We start from the raw sequence: 16,873 nt of genomic DNA, 5'->3' as shown, positions 1-16,873 counted from the left end.
ACCCAGCTGGGTCTATGATGAGTTTCTTCTTTTTTGTTGAGAAAGAGTTTGACATTCTTTTCGTTTAAGCTTACGACTTAGTAGGTGCGTAATATCGTGAAACCGGCCTCATGAACTTGTTCTTGCTACCGTGTCCCTTAAGGCTGTAAAATGAAAGCAGATCTGTTATTAGTGAGATTCGTGCGCGAACTTACAGAATTACCATTTGCTCTTGAGCTTTGAGGCCATCTAGCAGTTAAATGTTGGCAGATAACTGAACAAATGGAGTGTTATTTTGAGAGCCCATTCCGTTACGTGTATCGACGTAAATATAGCGTAGCCGAAGGAGTTGAAGCTCGAATGAGAGAAACTCTGGAAAGCTTTATAGATTTTTTCCAAAGCATCACAGATCTTTTTTGCTTCACTGAATTTTTTAACTCAATGGACGCAAGCGACAACGGTAGAGCACTTGGCAGCATGTATCTATCGGTTATTGAATCTTCTGACAGAATATGATAAAACGAAGCGGTATCACCGCTAGCACTACTACATCCAGCGGCTGAAAGCATAAAATTAAGATTAGGCTTTCTCAGCGATCTCCAGATAAAAACTTGTTACCAAGTTAGCCCTGTCCGTATTCATTATTATTTTCCCATGTTATTATTATATCCCGTATATTATTGGCATAAACAGCTCTACTTCTTAGCTTTTTCGTTATACCCTGCCATAGAACAGAGATCATGCAAGTTCATGTAACGTTCAACATATTCGTCTAAATATGTCCCGTAGATAATTAGAACATAACGATGCGGCCAAACGAGGGGCCAAAACGAATCAGCTACAAACTATATCACCATAGTTCATGTCAAGATCTTGTGTTGTTCTTGGTCAGTGAAGACGTAATGTTTCATACAACCATCAAGATCTATGTTGACTAGCGGTTGGTAGAGTCGACTCCGATAATTTCGAGAGCTCTTCTGTGGAAAATGGCTATCAATCGTTTTCAACTTAAAAAAGTTCTCGATTACGAGATAGCCATTAGGACAAATATTTATGTAACATTACCCAATCTGCATATGACTGTCGTGAGTTTCCGTGATAAAAATTATCAAGCGCTTGGTAGTGGTATAAAAATTTCTTGAAAAAAAAAATAGAAATGTATTGAGTGTACGCACTCTGTGGTTTGTATCAAGATGCAAACACGGGAGATTTATGCAAATAGATAGGCTTAATAGTCTTCCTTTGCCAAAACCATGAATACTTGGTCTTGTACTTTTTCTGGTTGCTAGCGCTTCATCCTTTGACTTTCTAATATAATGACAAAATACAAAGACAAAATCTCTTAACATATTCCTTTGATGTCTACACGATTGAAAAACATAAAATGTTTCAACGAATGCGTCGCTTTCGAGCTAGCGCTATTCCATGTTCAAGAGCTATACATTTGAATACAGCTTTTTTTTTCTTTTCTAAACGAACGTCCTTTCGTGTATGCACACGCCAGCTATGTCTTATTGTTTATACAATATATACCCTCGTCAAAATGCTCTCGTCTTAAAAAACACGCAAAATGAGTATCTGACAGCGTAAACAAGTTCGACGTTCGGAAGCTTTCGACGAAAATTTCAAATATAATTAGGTATAAATCTACTATAGACGAAACTATAAATTTGTTTATCGAGCTTAACTTGTATCGACTGCGTGTCTGCAGCCAGACAAGAGGAATCGGTCATTGGCTCTATTGAGGAGTGTCATGCAATATAATTGTCATATAAAACAACAGCTAATCAACTACTGGATAAGAAAAAGTATCGATCTCGTTTCGGAGACCGTTAACATTGCGATTCCCATCCAGATCACGCATTATTAGAGAGCTTCAGAACGAATACGACCAGCTATTACTGTATTAGTTGGGCTAAACTTTATCATTCGCTGTAAGAAATAGGTAGCATTCGAAACGAGCCTTTTAGACCTGATAAAAACAAAATTATTATAGAATATATCATCAATTTATTTGGAGAACGTTTTTTAGTGCAATGGACACATTCTCACAAAGGAAGGAAGGAAGGATAGCTGAAAGTTGCGTCGTCTCTAAATGTACAGGTGTTAGGCTAACCTGAGATCTAACCCATTGTGACTTCGACAACGAACGCATAGTTCAATGTGTATAAGCACAAACATTAACTATTTCAACAACAATGCTGATTCACAGATCTAAATACGGTTTTTTTTTGTGGCTGTCGAGATATTTGTTCAGACTTACATGTACAATCATTTGTAGAATGAATTTCTTTAGTTAAATTAATTTTCCTATGCACAGTTTATACTGGCCGTGGTAACATACAGTGAAAACACGATCATATGCACATCCAGCTCTTAGAACCGTCTTTTTACATCGCTCTAGGTAGACAATTTCACGCATTATTGATCGACCGCTGCTGCGATAGGAGACAGTGAACTTAACGTAGGTAAAAGTAGTCTCGTCATTGGTATTTTCATATCCAATGATGAAACTGTGTTCAATCTTGTGTGACTCAATATTCCTGCGGTTGTTGTTACACGTAAATGTCTGAAATGCGTCGTTGACGTAGCGGACCCCTGAATATCACTCGTCGTTGCACGGGGGGGGGGGGGGTAAAGGGGAAAGCTCCTCTATACATGTATAACACAGTGGGGCAAGGAACCCTTGTGTAACGTTCAATTAAAGTTTAAAAATGCTTGAAGTTACTGCGAATTATACTGTACAGTATCACATGGACTAGGCACCGTAAATACTTCCATTTGAAAACAGTTAGGTTAGGAAAATCAAATTAGTTTTTTTTATCATTCATTTTTTCATTTATTATTGGCAATTTGGATATTTTGCCTATATTACAGAATTAATATAATACCTTTTGTAAGTATGCGTTTTCAATAAAAGACGTTACAACAAAATATGATTGCAACGGAATCTAGCATGTCTGATCAGTAGAGATAACCTTATATTTAGAATAAATGGAACAATAACCATACGCAAAGCTCAAAGTGAGAAATGACGATGAGGAACGATCGGCCTTAGACCCCAGTCATTCTAAACATTAAAGGGCTTCTACGATACGTAGATTTCATTCACTGTTTCCAAGTTTAATAACTCTATACCCAGAGATATATACGCATTTTACAGGTACATTTGATTATTTTTACAATGAGTCACGTGGAAACGCGACTGGAAGACCAAAGGCAAATGTAACCGGTGGATATGAGGTGCCTACGGTTCGAATCGTATTATCTTGGCGTATTATATATATAATCGTATTATATATATAGTATTATAGTGGCGTCGCCGTTATCCATGTGGATATTACTAACCGCTAGGAGCGCCACTCAAAAAGCAACAAAACATGGCCACTCATAGAAGTAATACTACAACAGTTGCGCTTCCCCTCGATGGTGTTCTCACCAACGGTGACAATAACGGTCGTATTCAAAACAGTTAAATCCACAGTGATACGCATACGGTCAGTGGTAAACGGTATAGGATTAGCAGTAGCATAGTATAGAGTAACAGAAAACAAACAGGACTACATTCACAGTTAGCGAAGTACAGCAGAAGGAGATCTGGGAATAGGAAGAATCAGGTGTATAATATATTTCTATCTATAAATCATCGGACATACAAATGATATGACGTACCTATGACAAATATACTCTTCGCAGAAGACATTTACTATCAAAAATTAGCCAGTTAGGAAATAGAGGGGTCATATCTTTCTATAGTATTTCGTTTTTAACTATAAAATTATAGATAAAACATATGTCTATGGAGCAAAGGTCTAAGTATGGGCGGGGACTGAAAAAGCAACCTTATTTATTTAAATAATGCTGACCGAATTGGCTGAGAGATAAAAGTTCGACAAGTCCTGGAAGTTGAACACCAGGTTATAAAAGTGCTTTTTTTCTTTTTAACTTTAAGAACTGTGCCCGAAAATCTGAATTCTCAGAGACGCATGAGCTCCGGAATCTGATATTAAGCAATAGCCATAAAGTCGGCAACTGTCAATATGTTACGAAAGTCATATATGTGTGCTCTTTGTGCTAAGCCAGCAGGATCACAAGTACGCCGGATAGGTAGATCTGTAGCCCGTTGTTCTAGTCAACATATACACATATAAATAAAAGATGTATGTCTAGTATTATCCAGCTAAGACGGCTATAAACGGCTGCAAACAGTTTCTGTCATTGCACAAGACGTTCATTGTCATTTAAATGACGAATATACCATTTCGATCCGGCCCGAAATGTCATTAAAATTCGTAACTGAACAGGTCACAGAGAGCGGACTGTCTGCTGAAGGCCTAGAAGTGAAATCCTGCATCTCTGGCCTAGGCCCACATTCTCAGGCTACGCTGACGGCCCGCATCCTCATTGCTAATTGATGATGTTCTAGTAGTAGTGACGGCAGTCGCGATCACGTCAAACAGAAGCGATGACAAATGTTGGGCGAAGCTTCGCTGGCGTCGATCTTACGTGTTGGATTTGACAAATTTCAAAGAAGAACTTCGAATTGCTCCGCTGGCACGCGACGCGGGACCTATTCCAAAATGTCCCTGGCCAATGTCAAGGCGCTTAATTAGCAGCAGAACGGATACAGTAGCTAAACTGAGTTGTTAAGACGATGAACTATTCGAATGCAGTGGCAAATTTTTCTCTTCTTTCAAATTATACGATGCTGACATACGAATTTTTGTTGCAGTTTTCGACAGCCGAAATTTCTGGTTAGCTACATCAAGACGTCCAGGACTGCACGTATAATATGGCAGAATGTTGCAATATGATGATGACATTTTAGGACGTTTATAACTGAAATGAATAGCAACGGTGCACTTCTCCCCCCACAACAACAACAACAACAACAACAATACGAGAGCTGAAACAGTTTTCTCAATTTCGATCTGATCATATTTTTGACTGGACGTTTAGGCAGAATTTATTAACCAACTTCACTTAACATTATCTACCTCATGTTCGACTAGCATCATCTGTACTTGTTTCGAAAAAAAACCGAAGTGATTTGAACTAGCGCGCGAAACTGACGATACTGTCGGATAACCCCTAGGTGAAGTACATTTTTATCAAAAAATAGTAATAGTGCGTAACTAATCCCAGGATCGACGCTAACGATAAAACGGTATCAACGTTGTCATCGTATCACGACTGTATACGAAAATGTTTCTCAAGATACGTTCTTGTTCACATTTGCCAAAATTAATCTCTTCGCCTACCTTGAGATATTTGTAAGTTATCTGGACATTTCAACCTTATAAGTGATAGCGCTACAGAAAAGCATTTTCAAGGCCAGTATCTAATTTTCATAGGCTGTGTGTATGTGTTCAGGGATATGACATAGATTTTTCTTATTTAGCAAAGTACCATTTACCTATAAAAAGGTACCTACACAATTTATTCTTTAGCACAAAAAGCAGATTTCCATTTGAAGCAGGCGCCGCTTTAATTTCAAACATTTAAATAATACAAACTCTCTTAATCTACGAGGTTCTCTGAAATCTTCGGATTTATTCTCCTTGAAATGCCTCAACTCATGAGATTAGGACAATCGAATTGGCCTCCATGTTGTAACGAAATCATGAATTAGTCTTCTAAGACCTATAAGAATTGGACCTTCCTCCTTCAGCGTGTCCGTGACTGCTGATAAATAATAGCTGTTATAACATAGTACAATACAAAAAGACTATTATGCAATCTCCCCTTCGTAGATCGCGTCGGATCAACAAATACAAAAATATTCGATGAAAGTATACATGAAAGTAAAGTTTTCAGTAACTAGTTAGATAAGTGTCAGCCCTTGAACAACGAAAAACAGGGCCATACAGCTGGGTCGTGTGGTAAAAAACACATCATTCCACGATATTGATGGCAGTTCTGGCTATGCAACTAGCCGAATTGACATTTCATGTTTCTAATTAGAACTATGTCAATTTTTGTAGTCGCCTTTTTTTTTTTTTTTTTTCCGAAATCGTGTTTTGTTGTATGGCAATGATGGCCGATAACAAAACAAGTTACAAGTGATTCGGACACGCCATCAAAGATCGAACGCATAGCAAACCAGGTACATAAGAATTACATATAGCCGTTATAAAAAATTATTATCATCATCCGTTGTTTCGATAACGATCATGATTGATGATTCGATAAAAATGATTATCCCTACCAGTTGTTATTTTCTTTGGTCCGAGCACCTATCAGGGGCTTTGCAGGAAACAATGCTCTGCAGTAATAGTTCGATATGTGTTCGACGTGTGTGTGATAGATTTTATGCCCACCCTCAATGCAGAGATATTCGCGTATGCTGGTATAAAATTACTATTAATAGTCACTTCAGATTCTTCCGGGACAAGCAAATCACTTTGTTCGGTTTTTTCTTCGAAGCTGTACATTTATACAATGGTGAATAACTCTGTTGCTCTTAAGCTATTACTAGCCGTCTCATCACTTCCGCCTGCTTAAAGGGTAGGATATGGCTTGCTCTTGTATTAACCGGACGAACCAAATGACCTTACACGCTATTTAGAAAATATGTATGCATGGTATTTACGTTTATTTTGGCCCGCAAGATCTTTCTGGCGGGCAAATACGATGAAGAATTTACGTTTTTGATGTTGTTGTATTGACCCACTGGAGATTGGGGACGGGGGACAATAGAGCTTCGTTTTTCAGAACGATGAAGTTATCATAAAGCACGCCGCTCCACGAAAATTCCCATAAATAGTCAAACAAGATCTGATTATCTTCTTTATTATTATTATTTCTTTATTATTATTTTCTTTGCATTAATCAGCTATGTGTAACACTTACTAACAGAAATATAAGCCGCAGTCTATCATTATGTATTCTATACTATGTATCGAATAAGTGGATCAGTTTCAACGTTGCATCATTAACGATAACCCAAATTGACAAGTCTCGTCACTACAGTGTCACTATTGTTATTCTTCGCACGGGCTACGGCAAAACACTCAACATGGTCAATGACATGCTGAAGATAATCGTGACGAGAAATTGCCTCAACGTTAGCAGTGACTAATCCCTAATCGATGCTGCTTTATCGGCTTCGTTGTAGTCGCCATAGATCTTCTCATCATTATAACGAGCTACGAATTCAATCAACGGGCGAGTACAAGCAAGACGCATCGTATTACGTATAAGACACGTTCACGTGTGTGCCTGTAGAAAGCAAACCTAATCAATCACCCTGATAAACTATTTGTCTATAAACTATATATAGACGACCGGTCGCACGTAAGCCGGGAGCGATTATTATCGATGGACTTTTTACCGAAATACAGACAAAGAACAGATGTACTTTGCACTATATGGACCACACTAAGGACACACATATGTTCGTATACTGGTCACAGTGGGGAACTCTTATGCGTTGCGGCTGGCGTCTCCCCTCAGATTAGTCGTTCGGCCGACGATTGTATTAGGTCAGATCACAAGAGCTAGTTCAACGTGACCATCTATAATTGCACAGGAGTAATCAGAATATATCGCCATGATCATTGGTAATCAAAGCTGCAGTAGGTAACACACAAATGTCAACGATACATTGCGGATAGAAATTGTAAGTGTTGGCAGGCGTTAACGAAAGTCAAACGCAAAGAAGATGAACGTATTCCGTCCGAATGGCCGACACAGATAAACAATAACATGAACACTTCACTGATTCACCAATTAAATAAGTAAATGACAAACGGTGACTGATACGAATCGAAGGAGGCACAAACTAACAAAATCCAACTATTGCGATAGAACGTATTACTCATCATGCCATAAGGACATAAATGGCAAACCTGAGGCGCGTTGTTAGTAGCCGTTTGAAAAAAGATCGTCTCGTACATTTTGGTGGACATACAGGCTGGTATCAGCTACGTAGCTTATTCAAGATTGTTTGTGGCTGTCATGAAGCTCTTTTGGATCGTCTGAATATAGTTATGATTGCGGAACTAAGACAATCCCATATTTTTGTGAAGCTTTTATTCTCAGTTAATTGGTTCATATAGATACAGAAAGTCGAAAAAAAAAACAACATCAATTTGAAAATGGTGAGAAGTGGGATTGTTGATACCATAGGAGACTGTGTGCAGTTTAATTACAGATAGACTTAGCATATCAGGCCTATGCAACGGCACCACTATATTGAGACGGGCAGGTCGAGTCGATTTTCATCTGTAGTATAATAATTCTTGGACATAGTCGTTAACGTCCAATGAGATAGCTACCACACGCGTACATATGTTAGCTCAAAGTAAAAAAGGTACAATTATGTTTGTTGTGCAGTTATTTAATTATTCTGTACAGCCGTCGATAATCGTTGCGGTAGTGGAAGCAGTAGTAGTATTATAATAGCTATTTATTTCAATTTGCAAAAACACTACCGGAATATATAACACCAGCTCAGACTTCCGCCATGTCATTTCTCCAGATGGGTGGTGATAGTCACGATGGCTAGAGATAGATCATTTCATTTATAATGGCTTTACGTCTTCATTCAGACCCAGTCTGAAGTGCACATGTCGTTCAGCATATAGTGTCCTTAGATTAATCAAAACTTCTGTTCAACCCCGATAAAGAACGTATACACCACCATCGATCGCAGACAATTTTCCGAAAGTCAATCTGACCAAAGACGAATTCGGCGTACGGATGTAAAAATGGAGAGCCTTTGTGACGTCATTCAGAAGTATTTTTAGGACTAGTTAGGCCTATTGGTCTATCGTATTTCAAAAGTAGGATTTGTTAAATCACACTGTAGTTTACTATAATGACAGTGCTGTCAATTAAAGCCAGTATCCATTCCCGTAAGATTATTATTTACAGGTTACATATGTGCTAGGAAATCTCAACGTATAGGTTTGGTTAGCTGTGTGTGCCTGCCAATTAGATGGCTATACTTTTCCTTTGAGAAATGAAAGTTTGCCTTTTACTAACATCGCCTGGTGGATGTATCCTCCGCCAGTCACGTCTCTCGGTAAATTCTATGAACTTTTTTTACAGCACAATAGCCTTACCAATGTTAGCCTTTTTAAAAGTCCCCCTACGCTAAATGTTTATTGCATGTTTGAAGCGGTGTTTAGATACGTAGAACCATTCTAATTCTTAATTAAATAATTCTATATAACTAATAATAGTATAATTTCTATATCTTCATCTACTAAACGATAGGTATTTCAAACAAATGATTGTGGCGTATGGACACTTATCGGCCTGAATTTTCGTGTAGCTGACGGCGAGCACGACTAACTTCCTTCCAGACATTGAAGTCTTTGTTTAGCCGGCCTGTCATGATTGGCTGAAGCTTCCCCGGCCAGAACCTGCAAAGCTATTGCACTGCAAGTACGTTCACAGTATTATATGACCTTATTATTCGATAATTCTTGTAAATGACCCTAGTTTGTTTTTAGGTTTTTTCCTACATTCGACTTGAGAAGAGTTGAAATTTCAACGATGTATTATGCAACAGAAGTAACGTTGCCCGCTCTAACAAGCTTCGCCCTGTGTGACTAGGCAAAGATAAACAGACTGTGAGTCGCAAAAGTTTTATCGCATAGTTTAATTTGCCAGAAAATACGGTATTATTTAAACACTACGATGTTGTCAATCGCGTACTTATATCGGATCTGTTATCTCCGCAGTGAAATCACTATCATTTATTTTGGCTTTGCTCTTACTTACACCTGCATCGATCGAACGCATGGTGCTTAATATTCGCTCAGCGGTGATACATAACCTACTATTTAATGGAAAGATTCTTGTTTACAGCAGACGACGTGCGTGTAGCGCCGTTGTTGTTGTTCGGGTGAGCGTTAGCGCTAAACGTCATAGTGGTGAAAAAGGATTGAACTAATGTGCAAATGATTTTTTTAGTGGGAACGCGATAGACACGCAGATGACTGAAGGCCACAAGTTCGGGCCAACACTATAATAATGAAGCTTCGGGTTAGCATTTTACGGTCACCTCCCAATAAAAAAAAGTGCTAAAGTGTGATCCCCGTGATAATAAAGTGTTTGTCTACTGCTTAGAAACGAGTGAAATGGACCAGGTTCTAAACAAGATCCATTCATTTCATCCTAAAAATGAACTGTTTGAAGCTGTGCTTAACGACAGTATCGGACATTAGACCCCATATATTACTAGAATAAAGAAAAAAAGGTCAGCTACTAATGTTGTTGCGGTGAGCGCGAGCTTCGCATTATAAGATAAATATAATACGATAATCATTAAGTCTGGGGTTATTGCATAAGGCACTCTCGCTACTGCGCTATGAAGAATAGAAGAGGTGATATGTTACAATGTCTTCATAGTAATGTACCCGTTTCTCGGCCTCGCGACAACAATCAGAACATAGAGGAATTCCTAATGTGCTCGTACGATGCCATACGTTTCGGCAACTTCGTCCAGCTACGATAAACGAGAAATTCAACAAAACAAGAGAAGTGAACCAACTATTCGACACTTATTAAATCAGTGTAATAATATAATAATGTAAATAATAAATAAATTAAATTAAAATCTATTAAATATGTGTGTTATCGCTGACGTCCTATCCGAAGTATGCCTAATATAAAGAGAATGTTGAGTTAGCTATTATTTTCGCTGCGAGATATATATATATATATATAAATATGTACATATATTTACACATCAAGCCATTAGAGCTGTCTGTTTCAGAAGCTGGCAAAAAGTAATTCGTCAGACGCTTTTAGTCTCTTCTAAAACTAAAGAACAGTGTAACAAACACAAACTTCTAAGGTTGCAAACACAAACTAAAAACTAGGACCATTATGTAAAAATATTTTAAGTTCTACAGAAATATTATTGTCGGCAACAACCGTTTTCCTGAAACATAAACGAGACCTTGGCCAATTCATACCATGAAACAACCATGAAGACCGGGATTCCATCGAGAAGTCATGCGAGCATCGCTAGTTGGCCCTCAGATCGAGTCAGATAGAGCCTTATCCGATATTATAGAACAGGTTTGTCCGAAAAAAAAAAAATTAAATTACAACTCAAGGCTACGGAATAGATTAAAGTAGCTGCTGGTTCTGTAGGAAAAAGGCATACAGTTTAATGTGGGTAGCTCGTAATAAAGACGGCAGCAATTAAAAAAAAAGTGCACTTTAGTTTTAACGGTTATAAACGTTCAAAGGCTTAAAAGGGTGTGATTTATTTCTATACGTCAGTAATAGTTCTGATGTTAAAAAGCTCTTACCGTCGGCATAGGCAGGTGGAAGAAATCGCAGGTAACGGAGATTAGCGGAACCCCAGTAGGGATTTTCAATGTTATTACAGAAGCCGTCATACGAGCGGTAACGTTCAGGGGCACACGACCTAACTCCCACACGATAGGGGCAGTTCTGATCCAGAAACGTCCGTTTTGTATTCACCTGGAAAGTATTTTTCATTTTAGTACCATATGAATGTGAAGTAACCCATCGTTCTTTATTTGTATACCAATATTTGATGACTCTCTTACAAGAAAATGAAATCAACTAGATAAGCAAACATGTACGCTAATTAAACGCGTTAATTAATTTTAACATATTAACTTGAACAAGAGATTCTAGTAAATCCGGTGCAAAGAATAACTGGCGCGCTGTTTTCGATTGGCTGAATCAAGAATTGAAAAGGTTTGCAAGGCCAATTCGATTCATTATTTTTACGATTACGTAGCCACTGTGCTTCAAATGGTTACATATGAAACTTCTTGTTGTTTACGTGGGCCTTAGATAAAAGGCCAGATTTGACTGATTGGGCATAGGCTGAAAGAAAACTATACCTATTCTCTAGTACCCCCTTGTAATACATGCTTCTTCTTAGTTGACTACACAGCTACGGCAAGGTACTTTATTAATTCTATTAATCACCCTACCCTGTTGTGCAAATGTAGCAACCACCATTGGAATTGGTAGGCATATTAGGTCATGGTTAGATAGAGTTACAATATTTTGCTAGCTCTGTACCTGTTAGGACACTGCACCGTTAGGACAAAAGGCCACGTTAAAGTGCTCAAGCTAGATTCAATTACTACAGCAGATCAATGAGTTGGTAAGAAGTATAAGATTGGAAAGAAGTTTAATTTAAAGTGCATAAAGATATGTAATGAAGCTATATACTGCTTGCTACGCCGAACGGTTTTAGCGATGACTATCGCAAGTTACTATGATATATCACATTCTATACGTAAACTAATAACCGAAAACGTCAATAATCATAAACAATCCAGTATTGGTCATTGACAATTGTGTGCTACGATGTATTGATAAAAAAAACTCCAGAAGTAACGAGATAGTTACCTTGGTAAGTCCGAAGGTAACGTCTCTAGGTGAAAGGTTGAGATTTTGAGCGATGTCTCTAGTTGTTGCTTCAGTAATTGACGCGAGTGCTGAGAGATTTTTAGAAGCTACCTTGGTTTTTTCAATCGCGCCTAGGAACCAGAACGGTTCTCGGGGTGTACTGGTGACGCCTTGCCGAAAGATTTCCGGTTCTGTCGTATTGAACAACAACTGCTGGCTGTAAATAGAGAGAAACGTTGTAAAAAAATTTAGTCACTTCAATCTGGTGATGTATACACGCCATTAAACATGTAACGTACATCTAGTTACGCGGAACCTACCATGGTTAGTAATTACTTATAGGACGAAAAAAGAACGCGACTAAGGATATGAGTTTATGTTACTTGAACTACATGAGGGCCTACTACACGAGGAACGCCAATTTTTCTTTTGACGTTTGGCCCTGATAAGGACATGCAGCACGTAGCAATCATACTGCACGTCATAACTGTTTCGTCTTGTTGTTCGTACCGCACAACTTTTCCCACTCAGTCTAATTTTTGTTATACTTCTCAATCGTTTCACCTTGGAATATTGAGCGTTCCTTTACGCGGGCTACAGTGTCTACCATGTAACCCACACAGGTACTTTATCCGGATACAATTATCACATATGGCCCAATCCCGGATCGTTTACCGATATGTTCGCTTCAAGCGCCTTTTCAGCGAATGTAGCAATTGCATAAACGTCAAGCCCAAACGATCTTAGCTCGATCGATCTAACTCTAGCTGGCCCGCACTCGCCCGTCTGTATTAACCACGCGTTCGTATTCAACTATCAGCGTATGGCGAAAATCTTTATCAGCGCAATTCGTACGTGGGTGTTCTGCATAGGTAGACACTTTGATCCGATAACGTTTACCGTACATCTATTCCTGTAGACATTCATATATAACGCACGTCACGTAACTGTGTGAGCGCAAGCATTAAGTACATGCTTTATGTTTGTTTATGTCTGTATAAGCCAAAATGGAATTGTCACAACTAGCCATGGTAAGAATATAATAAAGTCATACATATTCGAAATGAAAGACATCCTTATAAGCAGACTATATGTTCACAGAAAAGAGCCTTAAAAAACTTTTTCGTTCACCCCACGTGATGTCATCATAGTATAGGGGAGATGACGCTCGTCTATTCTAATTTTTGAAATAGTCAACTGGATGAAATTAACTGTTAAGTGTTTTTTGCTCAACTGCATTAGATCGTTTACGGGCCGTATGCAATTTATAGTTATCACAATACTAATTGTCCGCTTATTCCTGTCTGAGAACAGCTGAAAATACGCTAGCGATAACTATTTCTAGTCTGACGGCTTTGTAATGATGGGTTTAAAAATGTAGCGGAAGCCACCCTTTTTTGTGGCATCGCATCTGGTAGTTCGTGCCGATAGATGGCCACTTACTTGGAAACATTGATCTTGCTAAGCAACACAGGATAACGGCCACGCGGCCACGCTTTCCGTCTCATAGTGTGCAAAGAAATTGTCAAAGATTAGACTTTTTGAATTTACCTAATCTCCTTTTGAACGTGTTCTTTTGAACGGAGTGTTTGGATGCACTGACAGAGTACATCAAAAGAGGTATACTGCCAGATTTTCTCATATTGTCATGCAATTACTCTAGTACGACTACGTTCAAAACAAAAAATGGTCCTATTGATGCCTCCCCTCAGCACTGCTATCCCTACCCGGTACGCTAATCGAACTTTTCGAAATTAATAAGCTGCTATGAACATGGATTTGCTACGTAATCTCCAATAACCATTATGACTATTTATAGCTCAGACAAAACAAACGCAATAAAGTTTATTGCGTCCCGTGCATCTACTGCTGCAGCACGCGGTGCTTCTTTGGCGGACGCACCCACAAACAACCCCGATATACCTACACAATGAATTCGAATTTTTCGATTTCAATCCGTGCTATTAAACGGCAGTCCATTCTTTTCCGCTATTATAAACAGGATGTCCGATCATCGCTGATGTAGCTGCCTGTAGCAGTTATTGATAGCCTATTAGTGCACACACATACGCATATGCTTTCAGCTTTGTGACAGAGAAACATCACATTACACAGAGACATAAATTCGTAGGCCGGTTTACCTTCGGAAGAAACTGCCGGCCCATAACGTTCGATCGGTGCGAAGCAATCGATTGAAAATGTGATCCACTCGCTCAATGAATGGATCTACGTTTGTACTACTTCTTGATGCTCTTCGTTTACTCTTTAGTTATGATTACCCTACACTATAGCTATGCAGACTCGTTACTATTACCGAGACGCAACGTATTATGTCATCTAGCAGTCCATAAAAACACAGCACTCACAGTCACAGGCTATTTATTGCTTGCTTGTGATACATGTCGTTTCATCTACTCTTCAAATCTACACCGTGTCCCTGAGCTTACCGGGCAAATATGCTAACCACTAAGCCATGACAGGAACAACAGGGTAATGTAACCAGCAGCTCTAGGCCCGGACTTCTGGTCCCGTCCGCTTTCTTTTTTTTTTTTTGATTTTCGCCAAAGTGATGACATCGATACCGGTCATAGACGACTACGGCTTCGACGGTACTGCCGCGACTGGATATAGCAACAGGCGGCGGTTTGCAGGATATTTTCCGATGCTCTATGATATGGCTGTAAGTAATCCATGTGGGTATGAACGCTTCTTCTTCACGAACGCGATGAGATTCAACAATGCAGCAAATGCTTGAAATTGTCCGAAAGTAAGTACTATTAAGCGAGCTGCTAAAATGCACCAAAAGCGATGGACGCAATGTGATCGCCACATTTGTATAAAGCCGTTTGTCGGGGGAACTATGTTAGGCAACATGGTTCGCCAGCCGGATGATGCCACTCGTACCATTCAGGACTCCAGGGAAGAAGCATGCCTCTGTTGTACAGCCGAAGTAATAACAGTAAGCGAGGAGCTCGTCAGGCTTAAGAACCCTTCATAGACAAAATACACTCTTACATGCGATTTCAAATGGTTATTTACCCTTAGTGTTTATAACACCGACATTCCAATAGATAATCGAGGGGTATCGTCAGACAATCGGATACTTTGAACAATTTTATGAAGACTGCTACAGCAGCCGCGGCAGAAATAGTACGTGGGTATATATGTGTGCATGCATCTATTCGGATCCAATCGTTGCATGATCGCCCATAACACTCTAAACGGTTGCAGTGGCCCACCGTGAACAGTCCCAATGTGTCTGTCTACTTGGGTTTGTTGCCGGCTTCACATGAATGGCTCTACTACTGCTGCCGCCGGCAACTGCTTTTTTTTTTTTTTTTATTATTTTTGTTCTGTAAACGTTGCCGCGTCAGTTCAACGAAAACAAACAATCCTGTTATGGCGCCATCATTACTACTAACAGCCCGACCATCATCCATAACTAGAGCAGCGGCAGCGGCTGAATAAATAGCCTGCAATAACAGTGAATAGATACGTAGGTTGCAAGGAATACAGCGGAAGCTTACTAAAAGGTCAAAAGTAAGCGTACGCTCAGTTGACAATGAGGAATTTCGCGATAAACCTCGTCGCAGACGACTTCGATGTGGAGAACAGGGATGGCGAGCATAGAAAAAGGGAAACCTCTACGGTATACCGAATGTTTCAAAATTTAGCCTGTGAGGGAATAATCAAGCTAACGGAAGTAAACGAAGCATTTAGACATTTTTAAGCGTTCTAAACTACATAAACGCGGTGTCGATATTTATTTTGACACTGACACCTATGACGGGAGTTTAAGTAAGCAATAATCATTAACCATAAAACACGCTTAATATCGATAGAGGAAAATTACACAACGAGATCCTCTATCTGACCTCGTAACGAAGTCACTGAGGAAATCGAATGAATTTCAACTCTAATATTCGATGAGCCATTGATTCCCATGAACATCAACATGAGTTGATGTATGCTAGTTATGCACTAAATCAATATTTTAAACTTTCAACATCTCTTCGTCTTCTAGAAAGTTGGAAGGCACTAAGGGTACATGGGCACCGTCAAGTCGTATGGTCCTGCTTCACAGTGCATTCGGGTAGGCACGTCAGGTGTGCATGCCTTTATACCCCGGTTTGTGTGCAAATCAGGTTAATTTATATATATGATCATATTTAGAATTATGATAATTACAAATCGACATAAAGACATGTAGATTTATGAAGATGTAAGCTAAACGCCCGTACGATTTATTGTGTTTACGGAAAGCACAATGCAGCCATCACTGTCATCCGGTCTTTAGTATCTCAACATTGACAACACAAAACAATCACTTCGATATTAAATAAGTTGTCTTCAGGTCGTTTGCCCTATTTTTCCATACAATTCGATCGTGCATAGAGACAGTTTAAGAATGATGAGCGTTATTGGGACACTCATTCCAACATACAATGGCCATTGTAGTCTGAATGTTCCGCACCGTTCCTCGAACTTCTTTGTGCCGCGTTTCAGCCGTCTAGTTAGAGTGTGGGCATCTTGCACC

At 39.2% G+C, this 16,873-nt stretch overlaps 1 protein-coding gene across 2 annotated transcripts in view; it reads right to left on the bottom strand.

The window, feature by feature from the left end:
* The window catches only part of LOC111248667 (uncharacterized), a 101,925-nt gene that overhangs the window by 13,414 nt on the left and 71,638 nt on the right, over positions 1-16,873 (bottom strand). For both annotated transcript variants that reach the window (XM_022801387.2, XM_086985951.1), the window contains exons 2-3: positions 12,337-12,553; positions 11,253-11,427 (exon numbers count right to left, since the gene is read on the bottom strand). In XM_022801387.2, coding sequence (XP_022657122.1) covers positions 11,253-11,427; positions 12,337-12,553 — 392 coding nt within the window. The remainder of the gene's footprint in view (positions 1-11,252; positions 11,428-12,336; positions 12,554-16,873) is intronic.

This window comes from Varroa destructor, unplaced genomic scaffold, assembly GCF_002443255.2.
Source record: "Varroa destructor unplaced genomic scaffold, Vdes_3.0 BEIS01000004.1, whole genome shotgun sequence".
Taxonomy (NCBI): domain Eukaryota; kingdom Metazoa; phylum Arthropoda; class Arachnida; order Mesostigmata; family Varroidae; genus Varroa; species Varroa destructor.
This window is presented reverse-complemented; position numbering and strand designations above follow the sequence as displayed.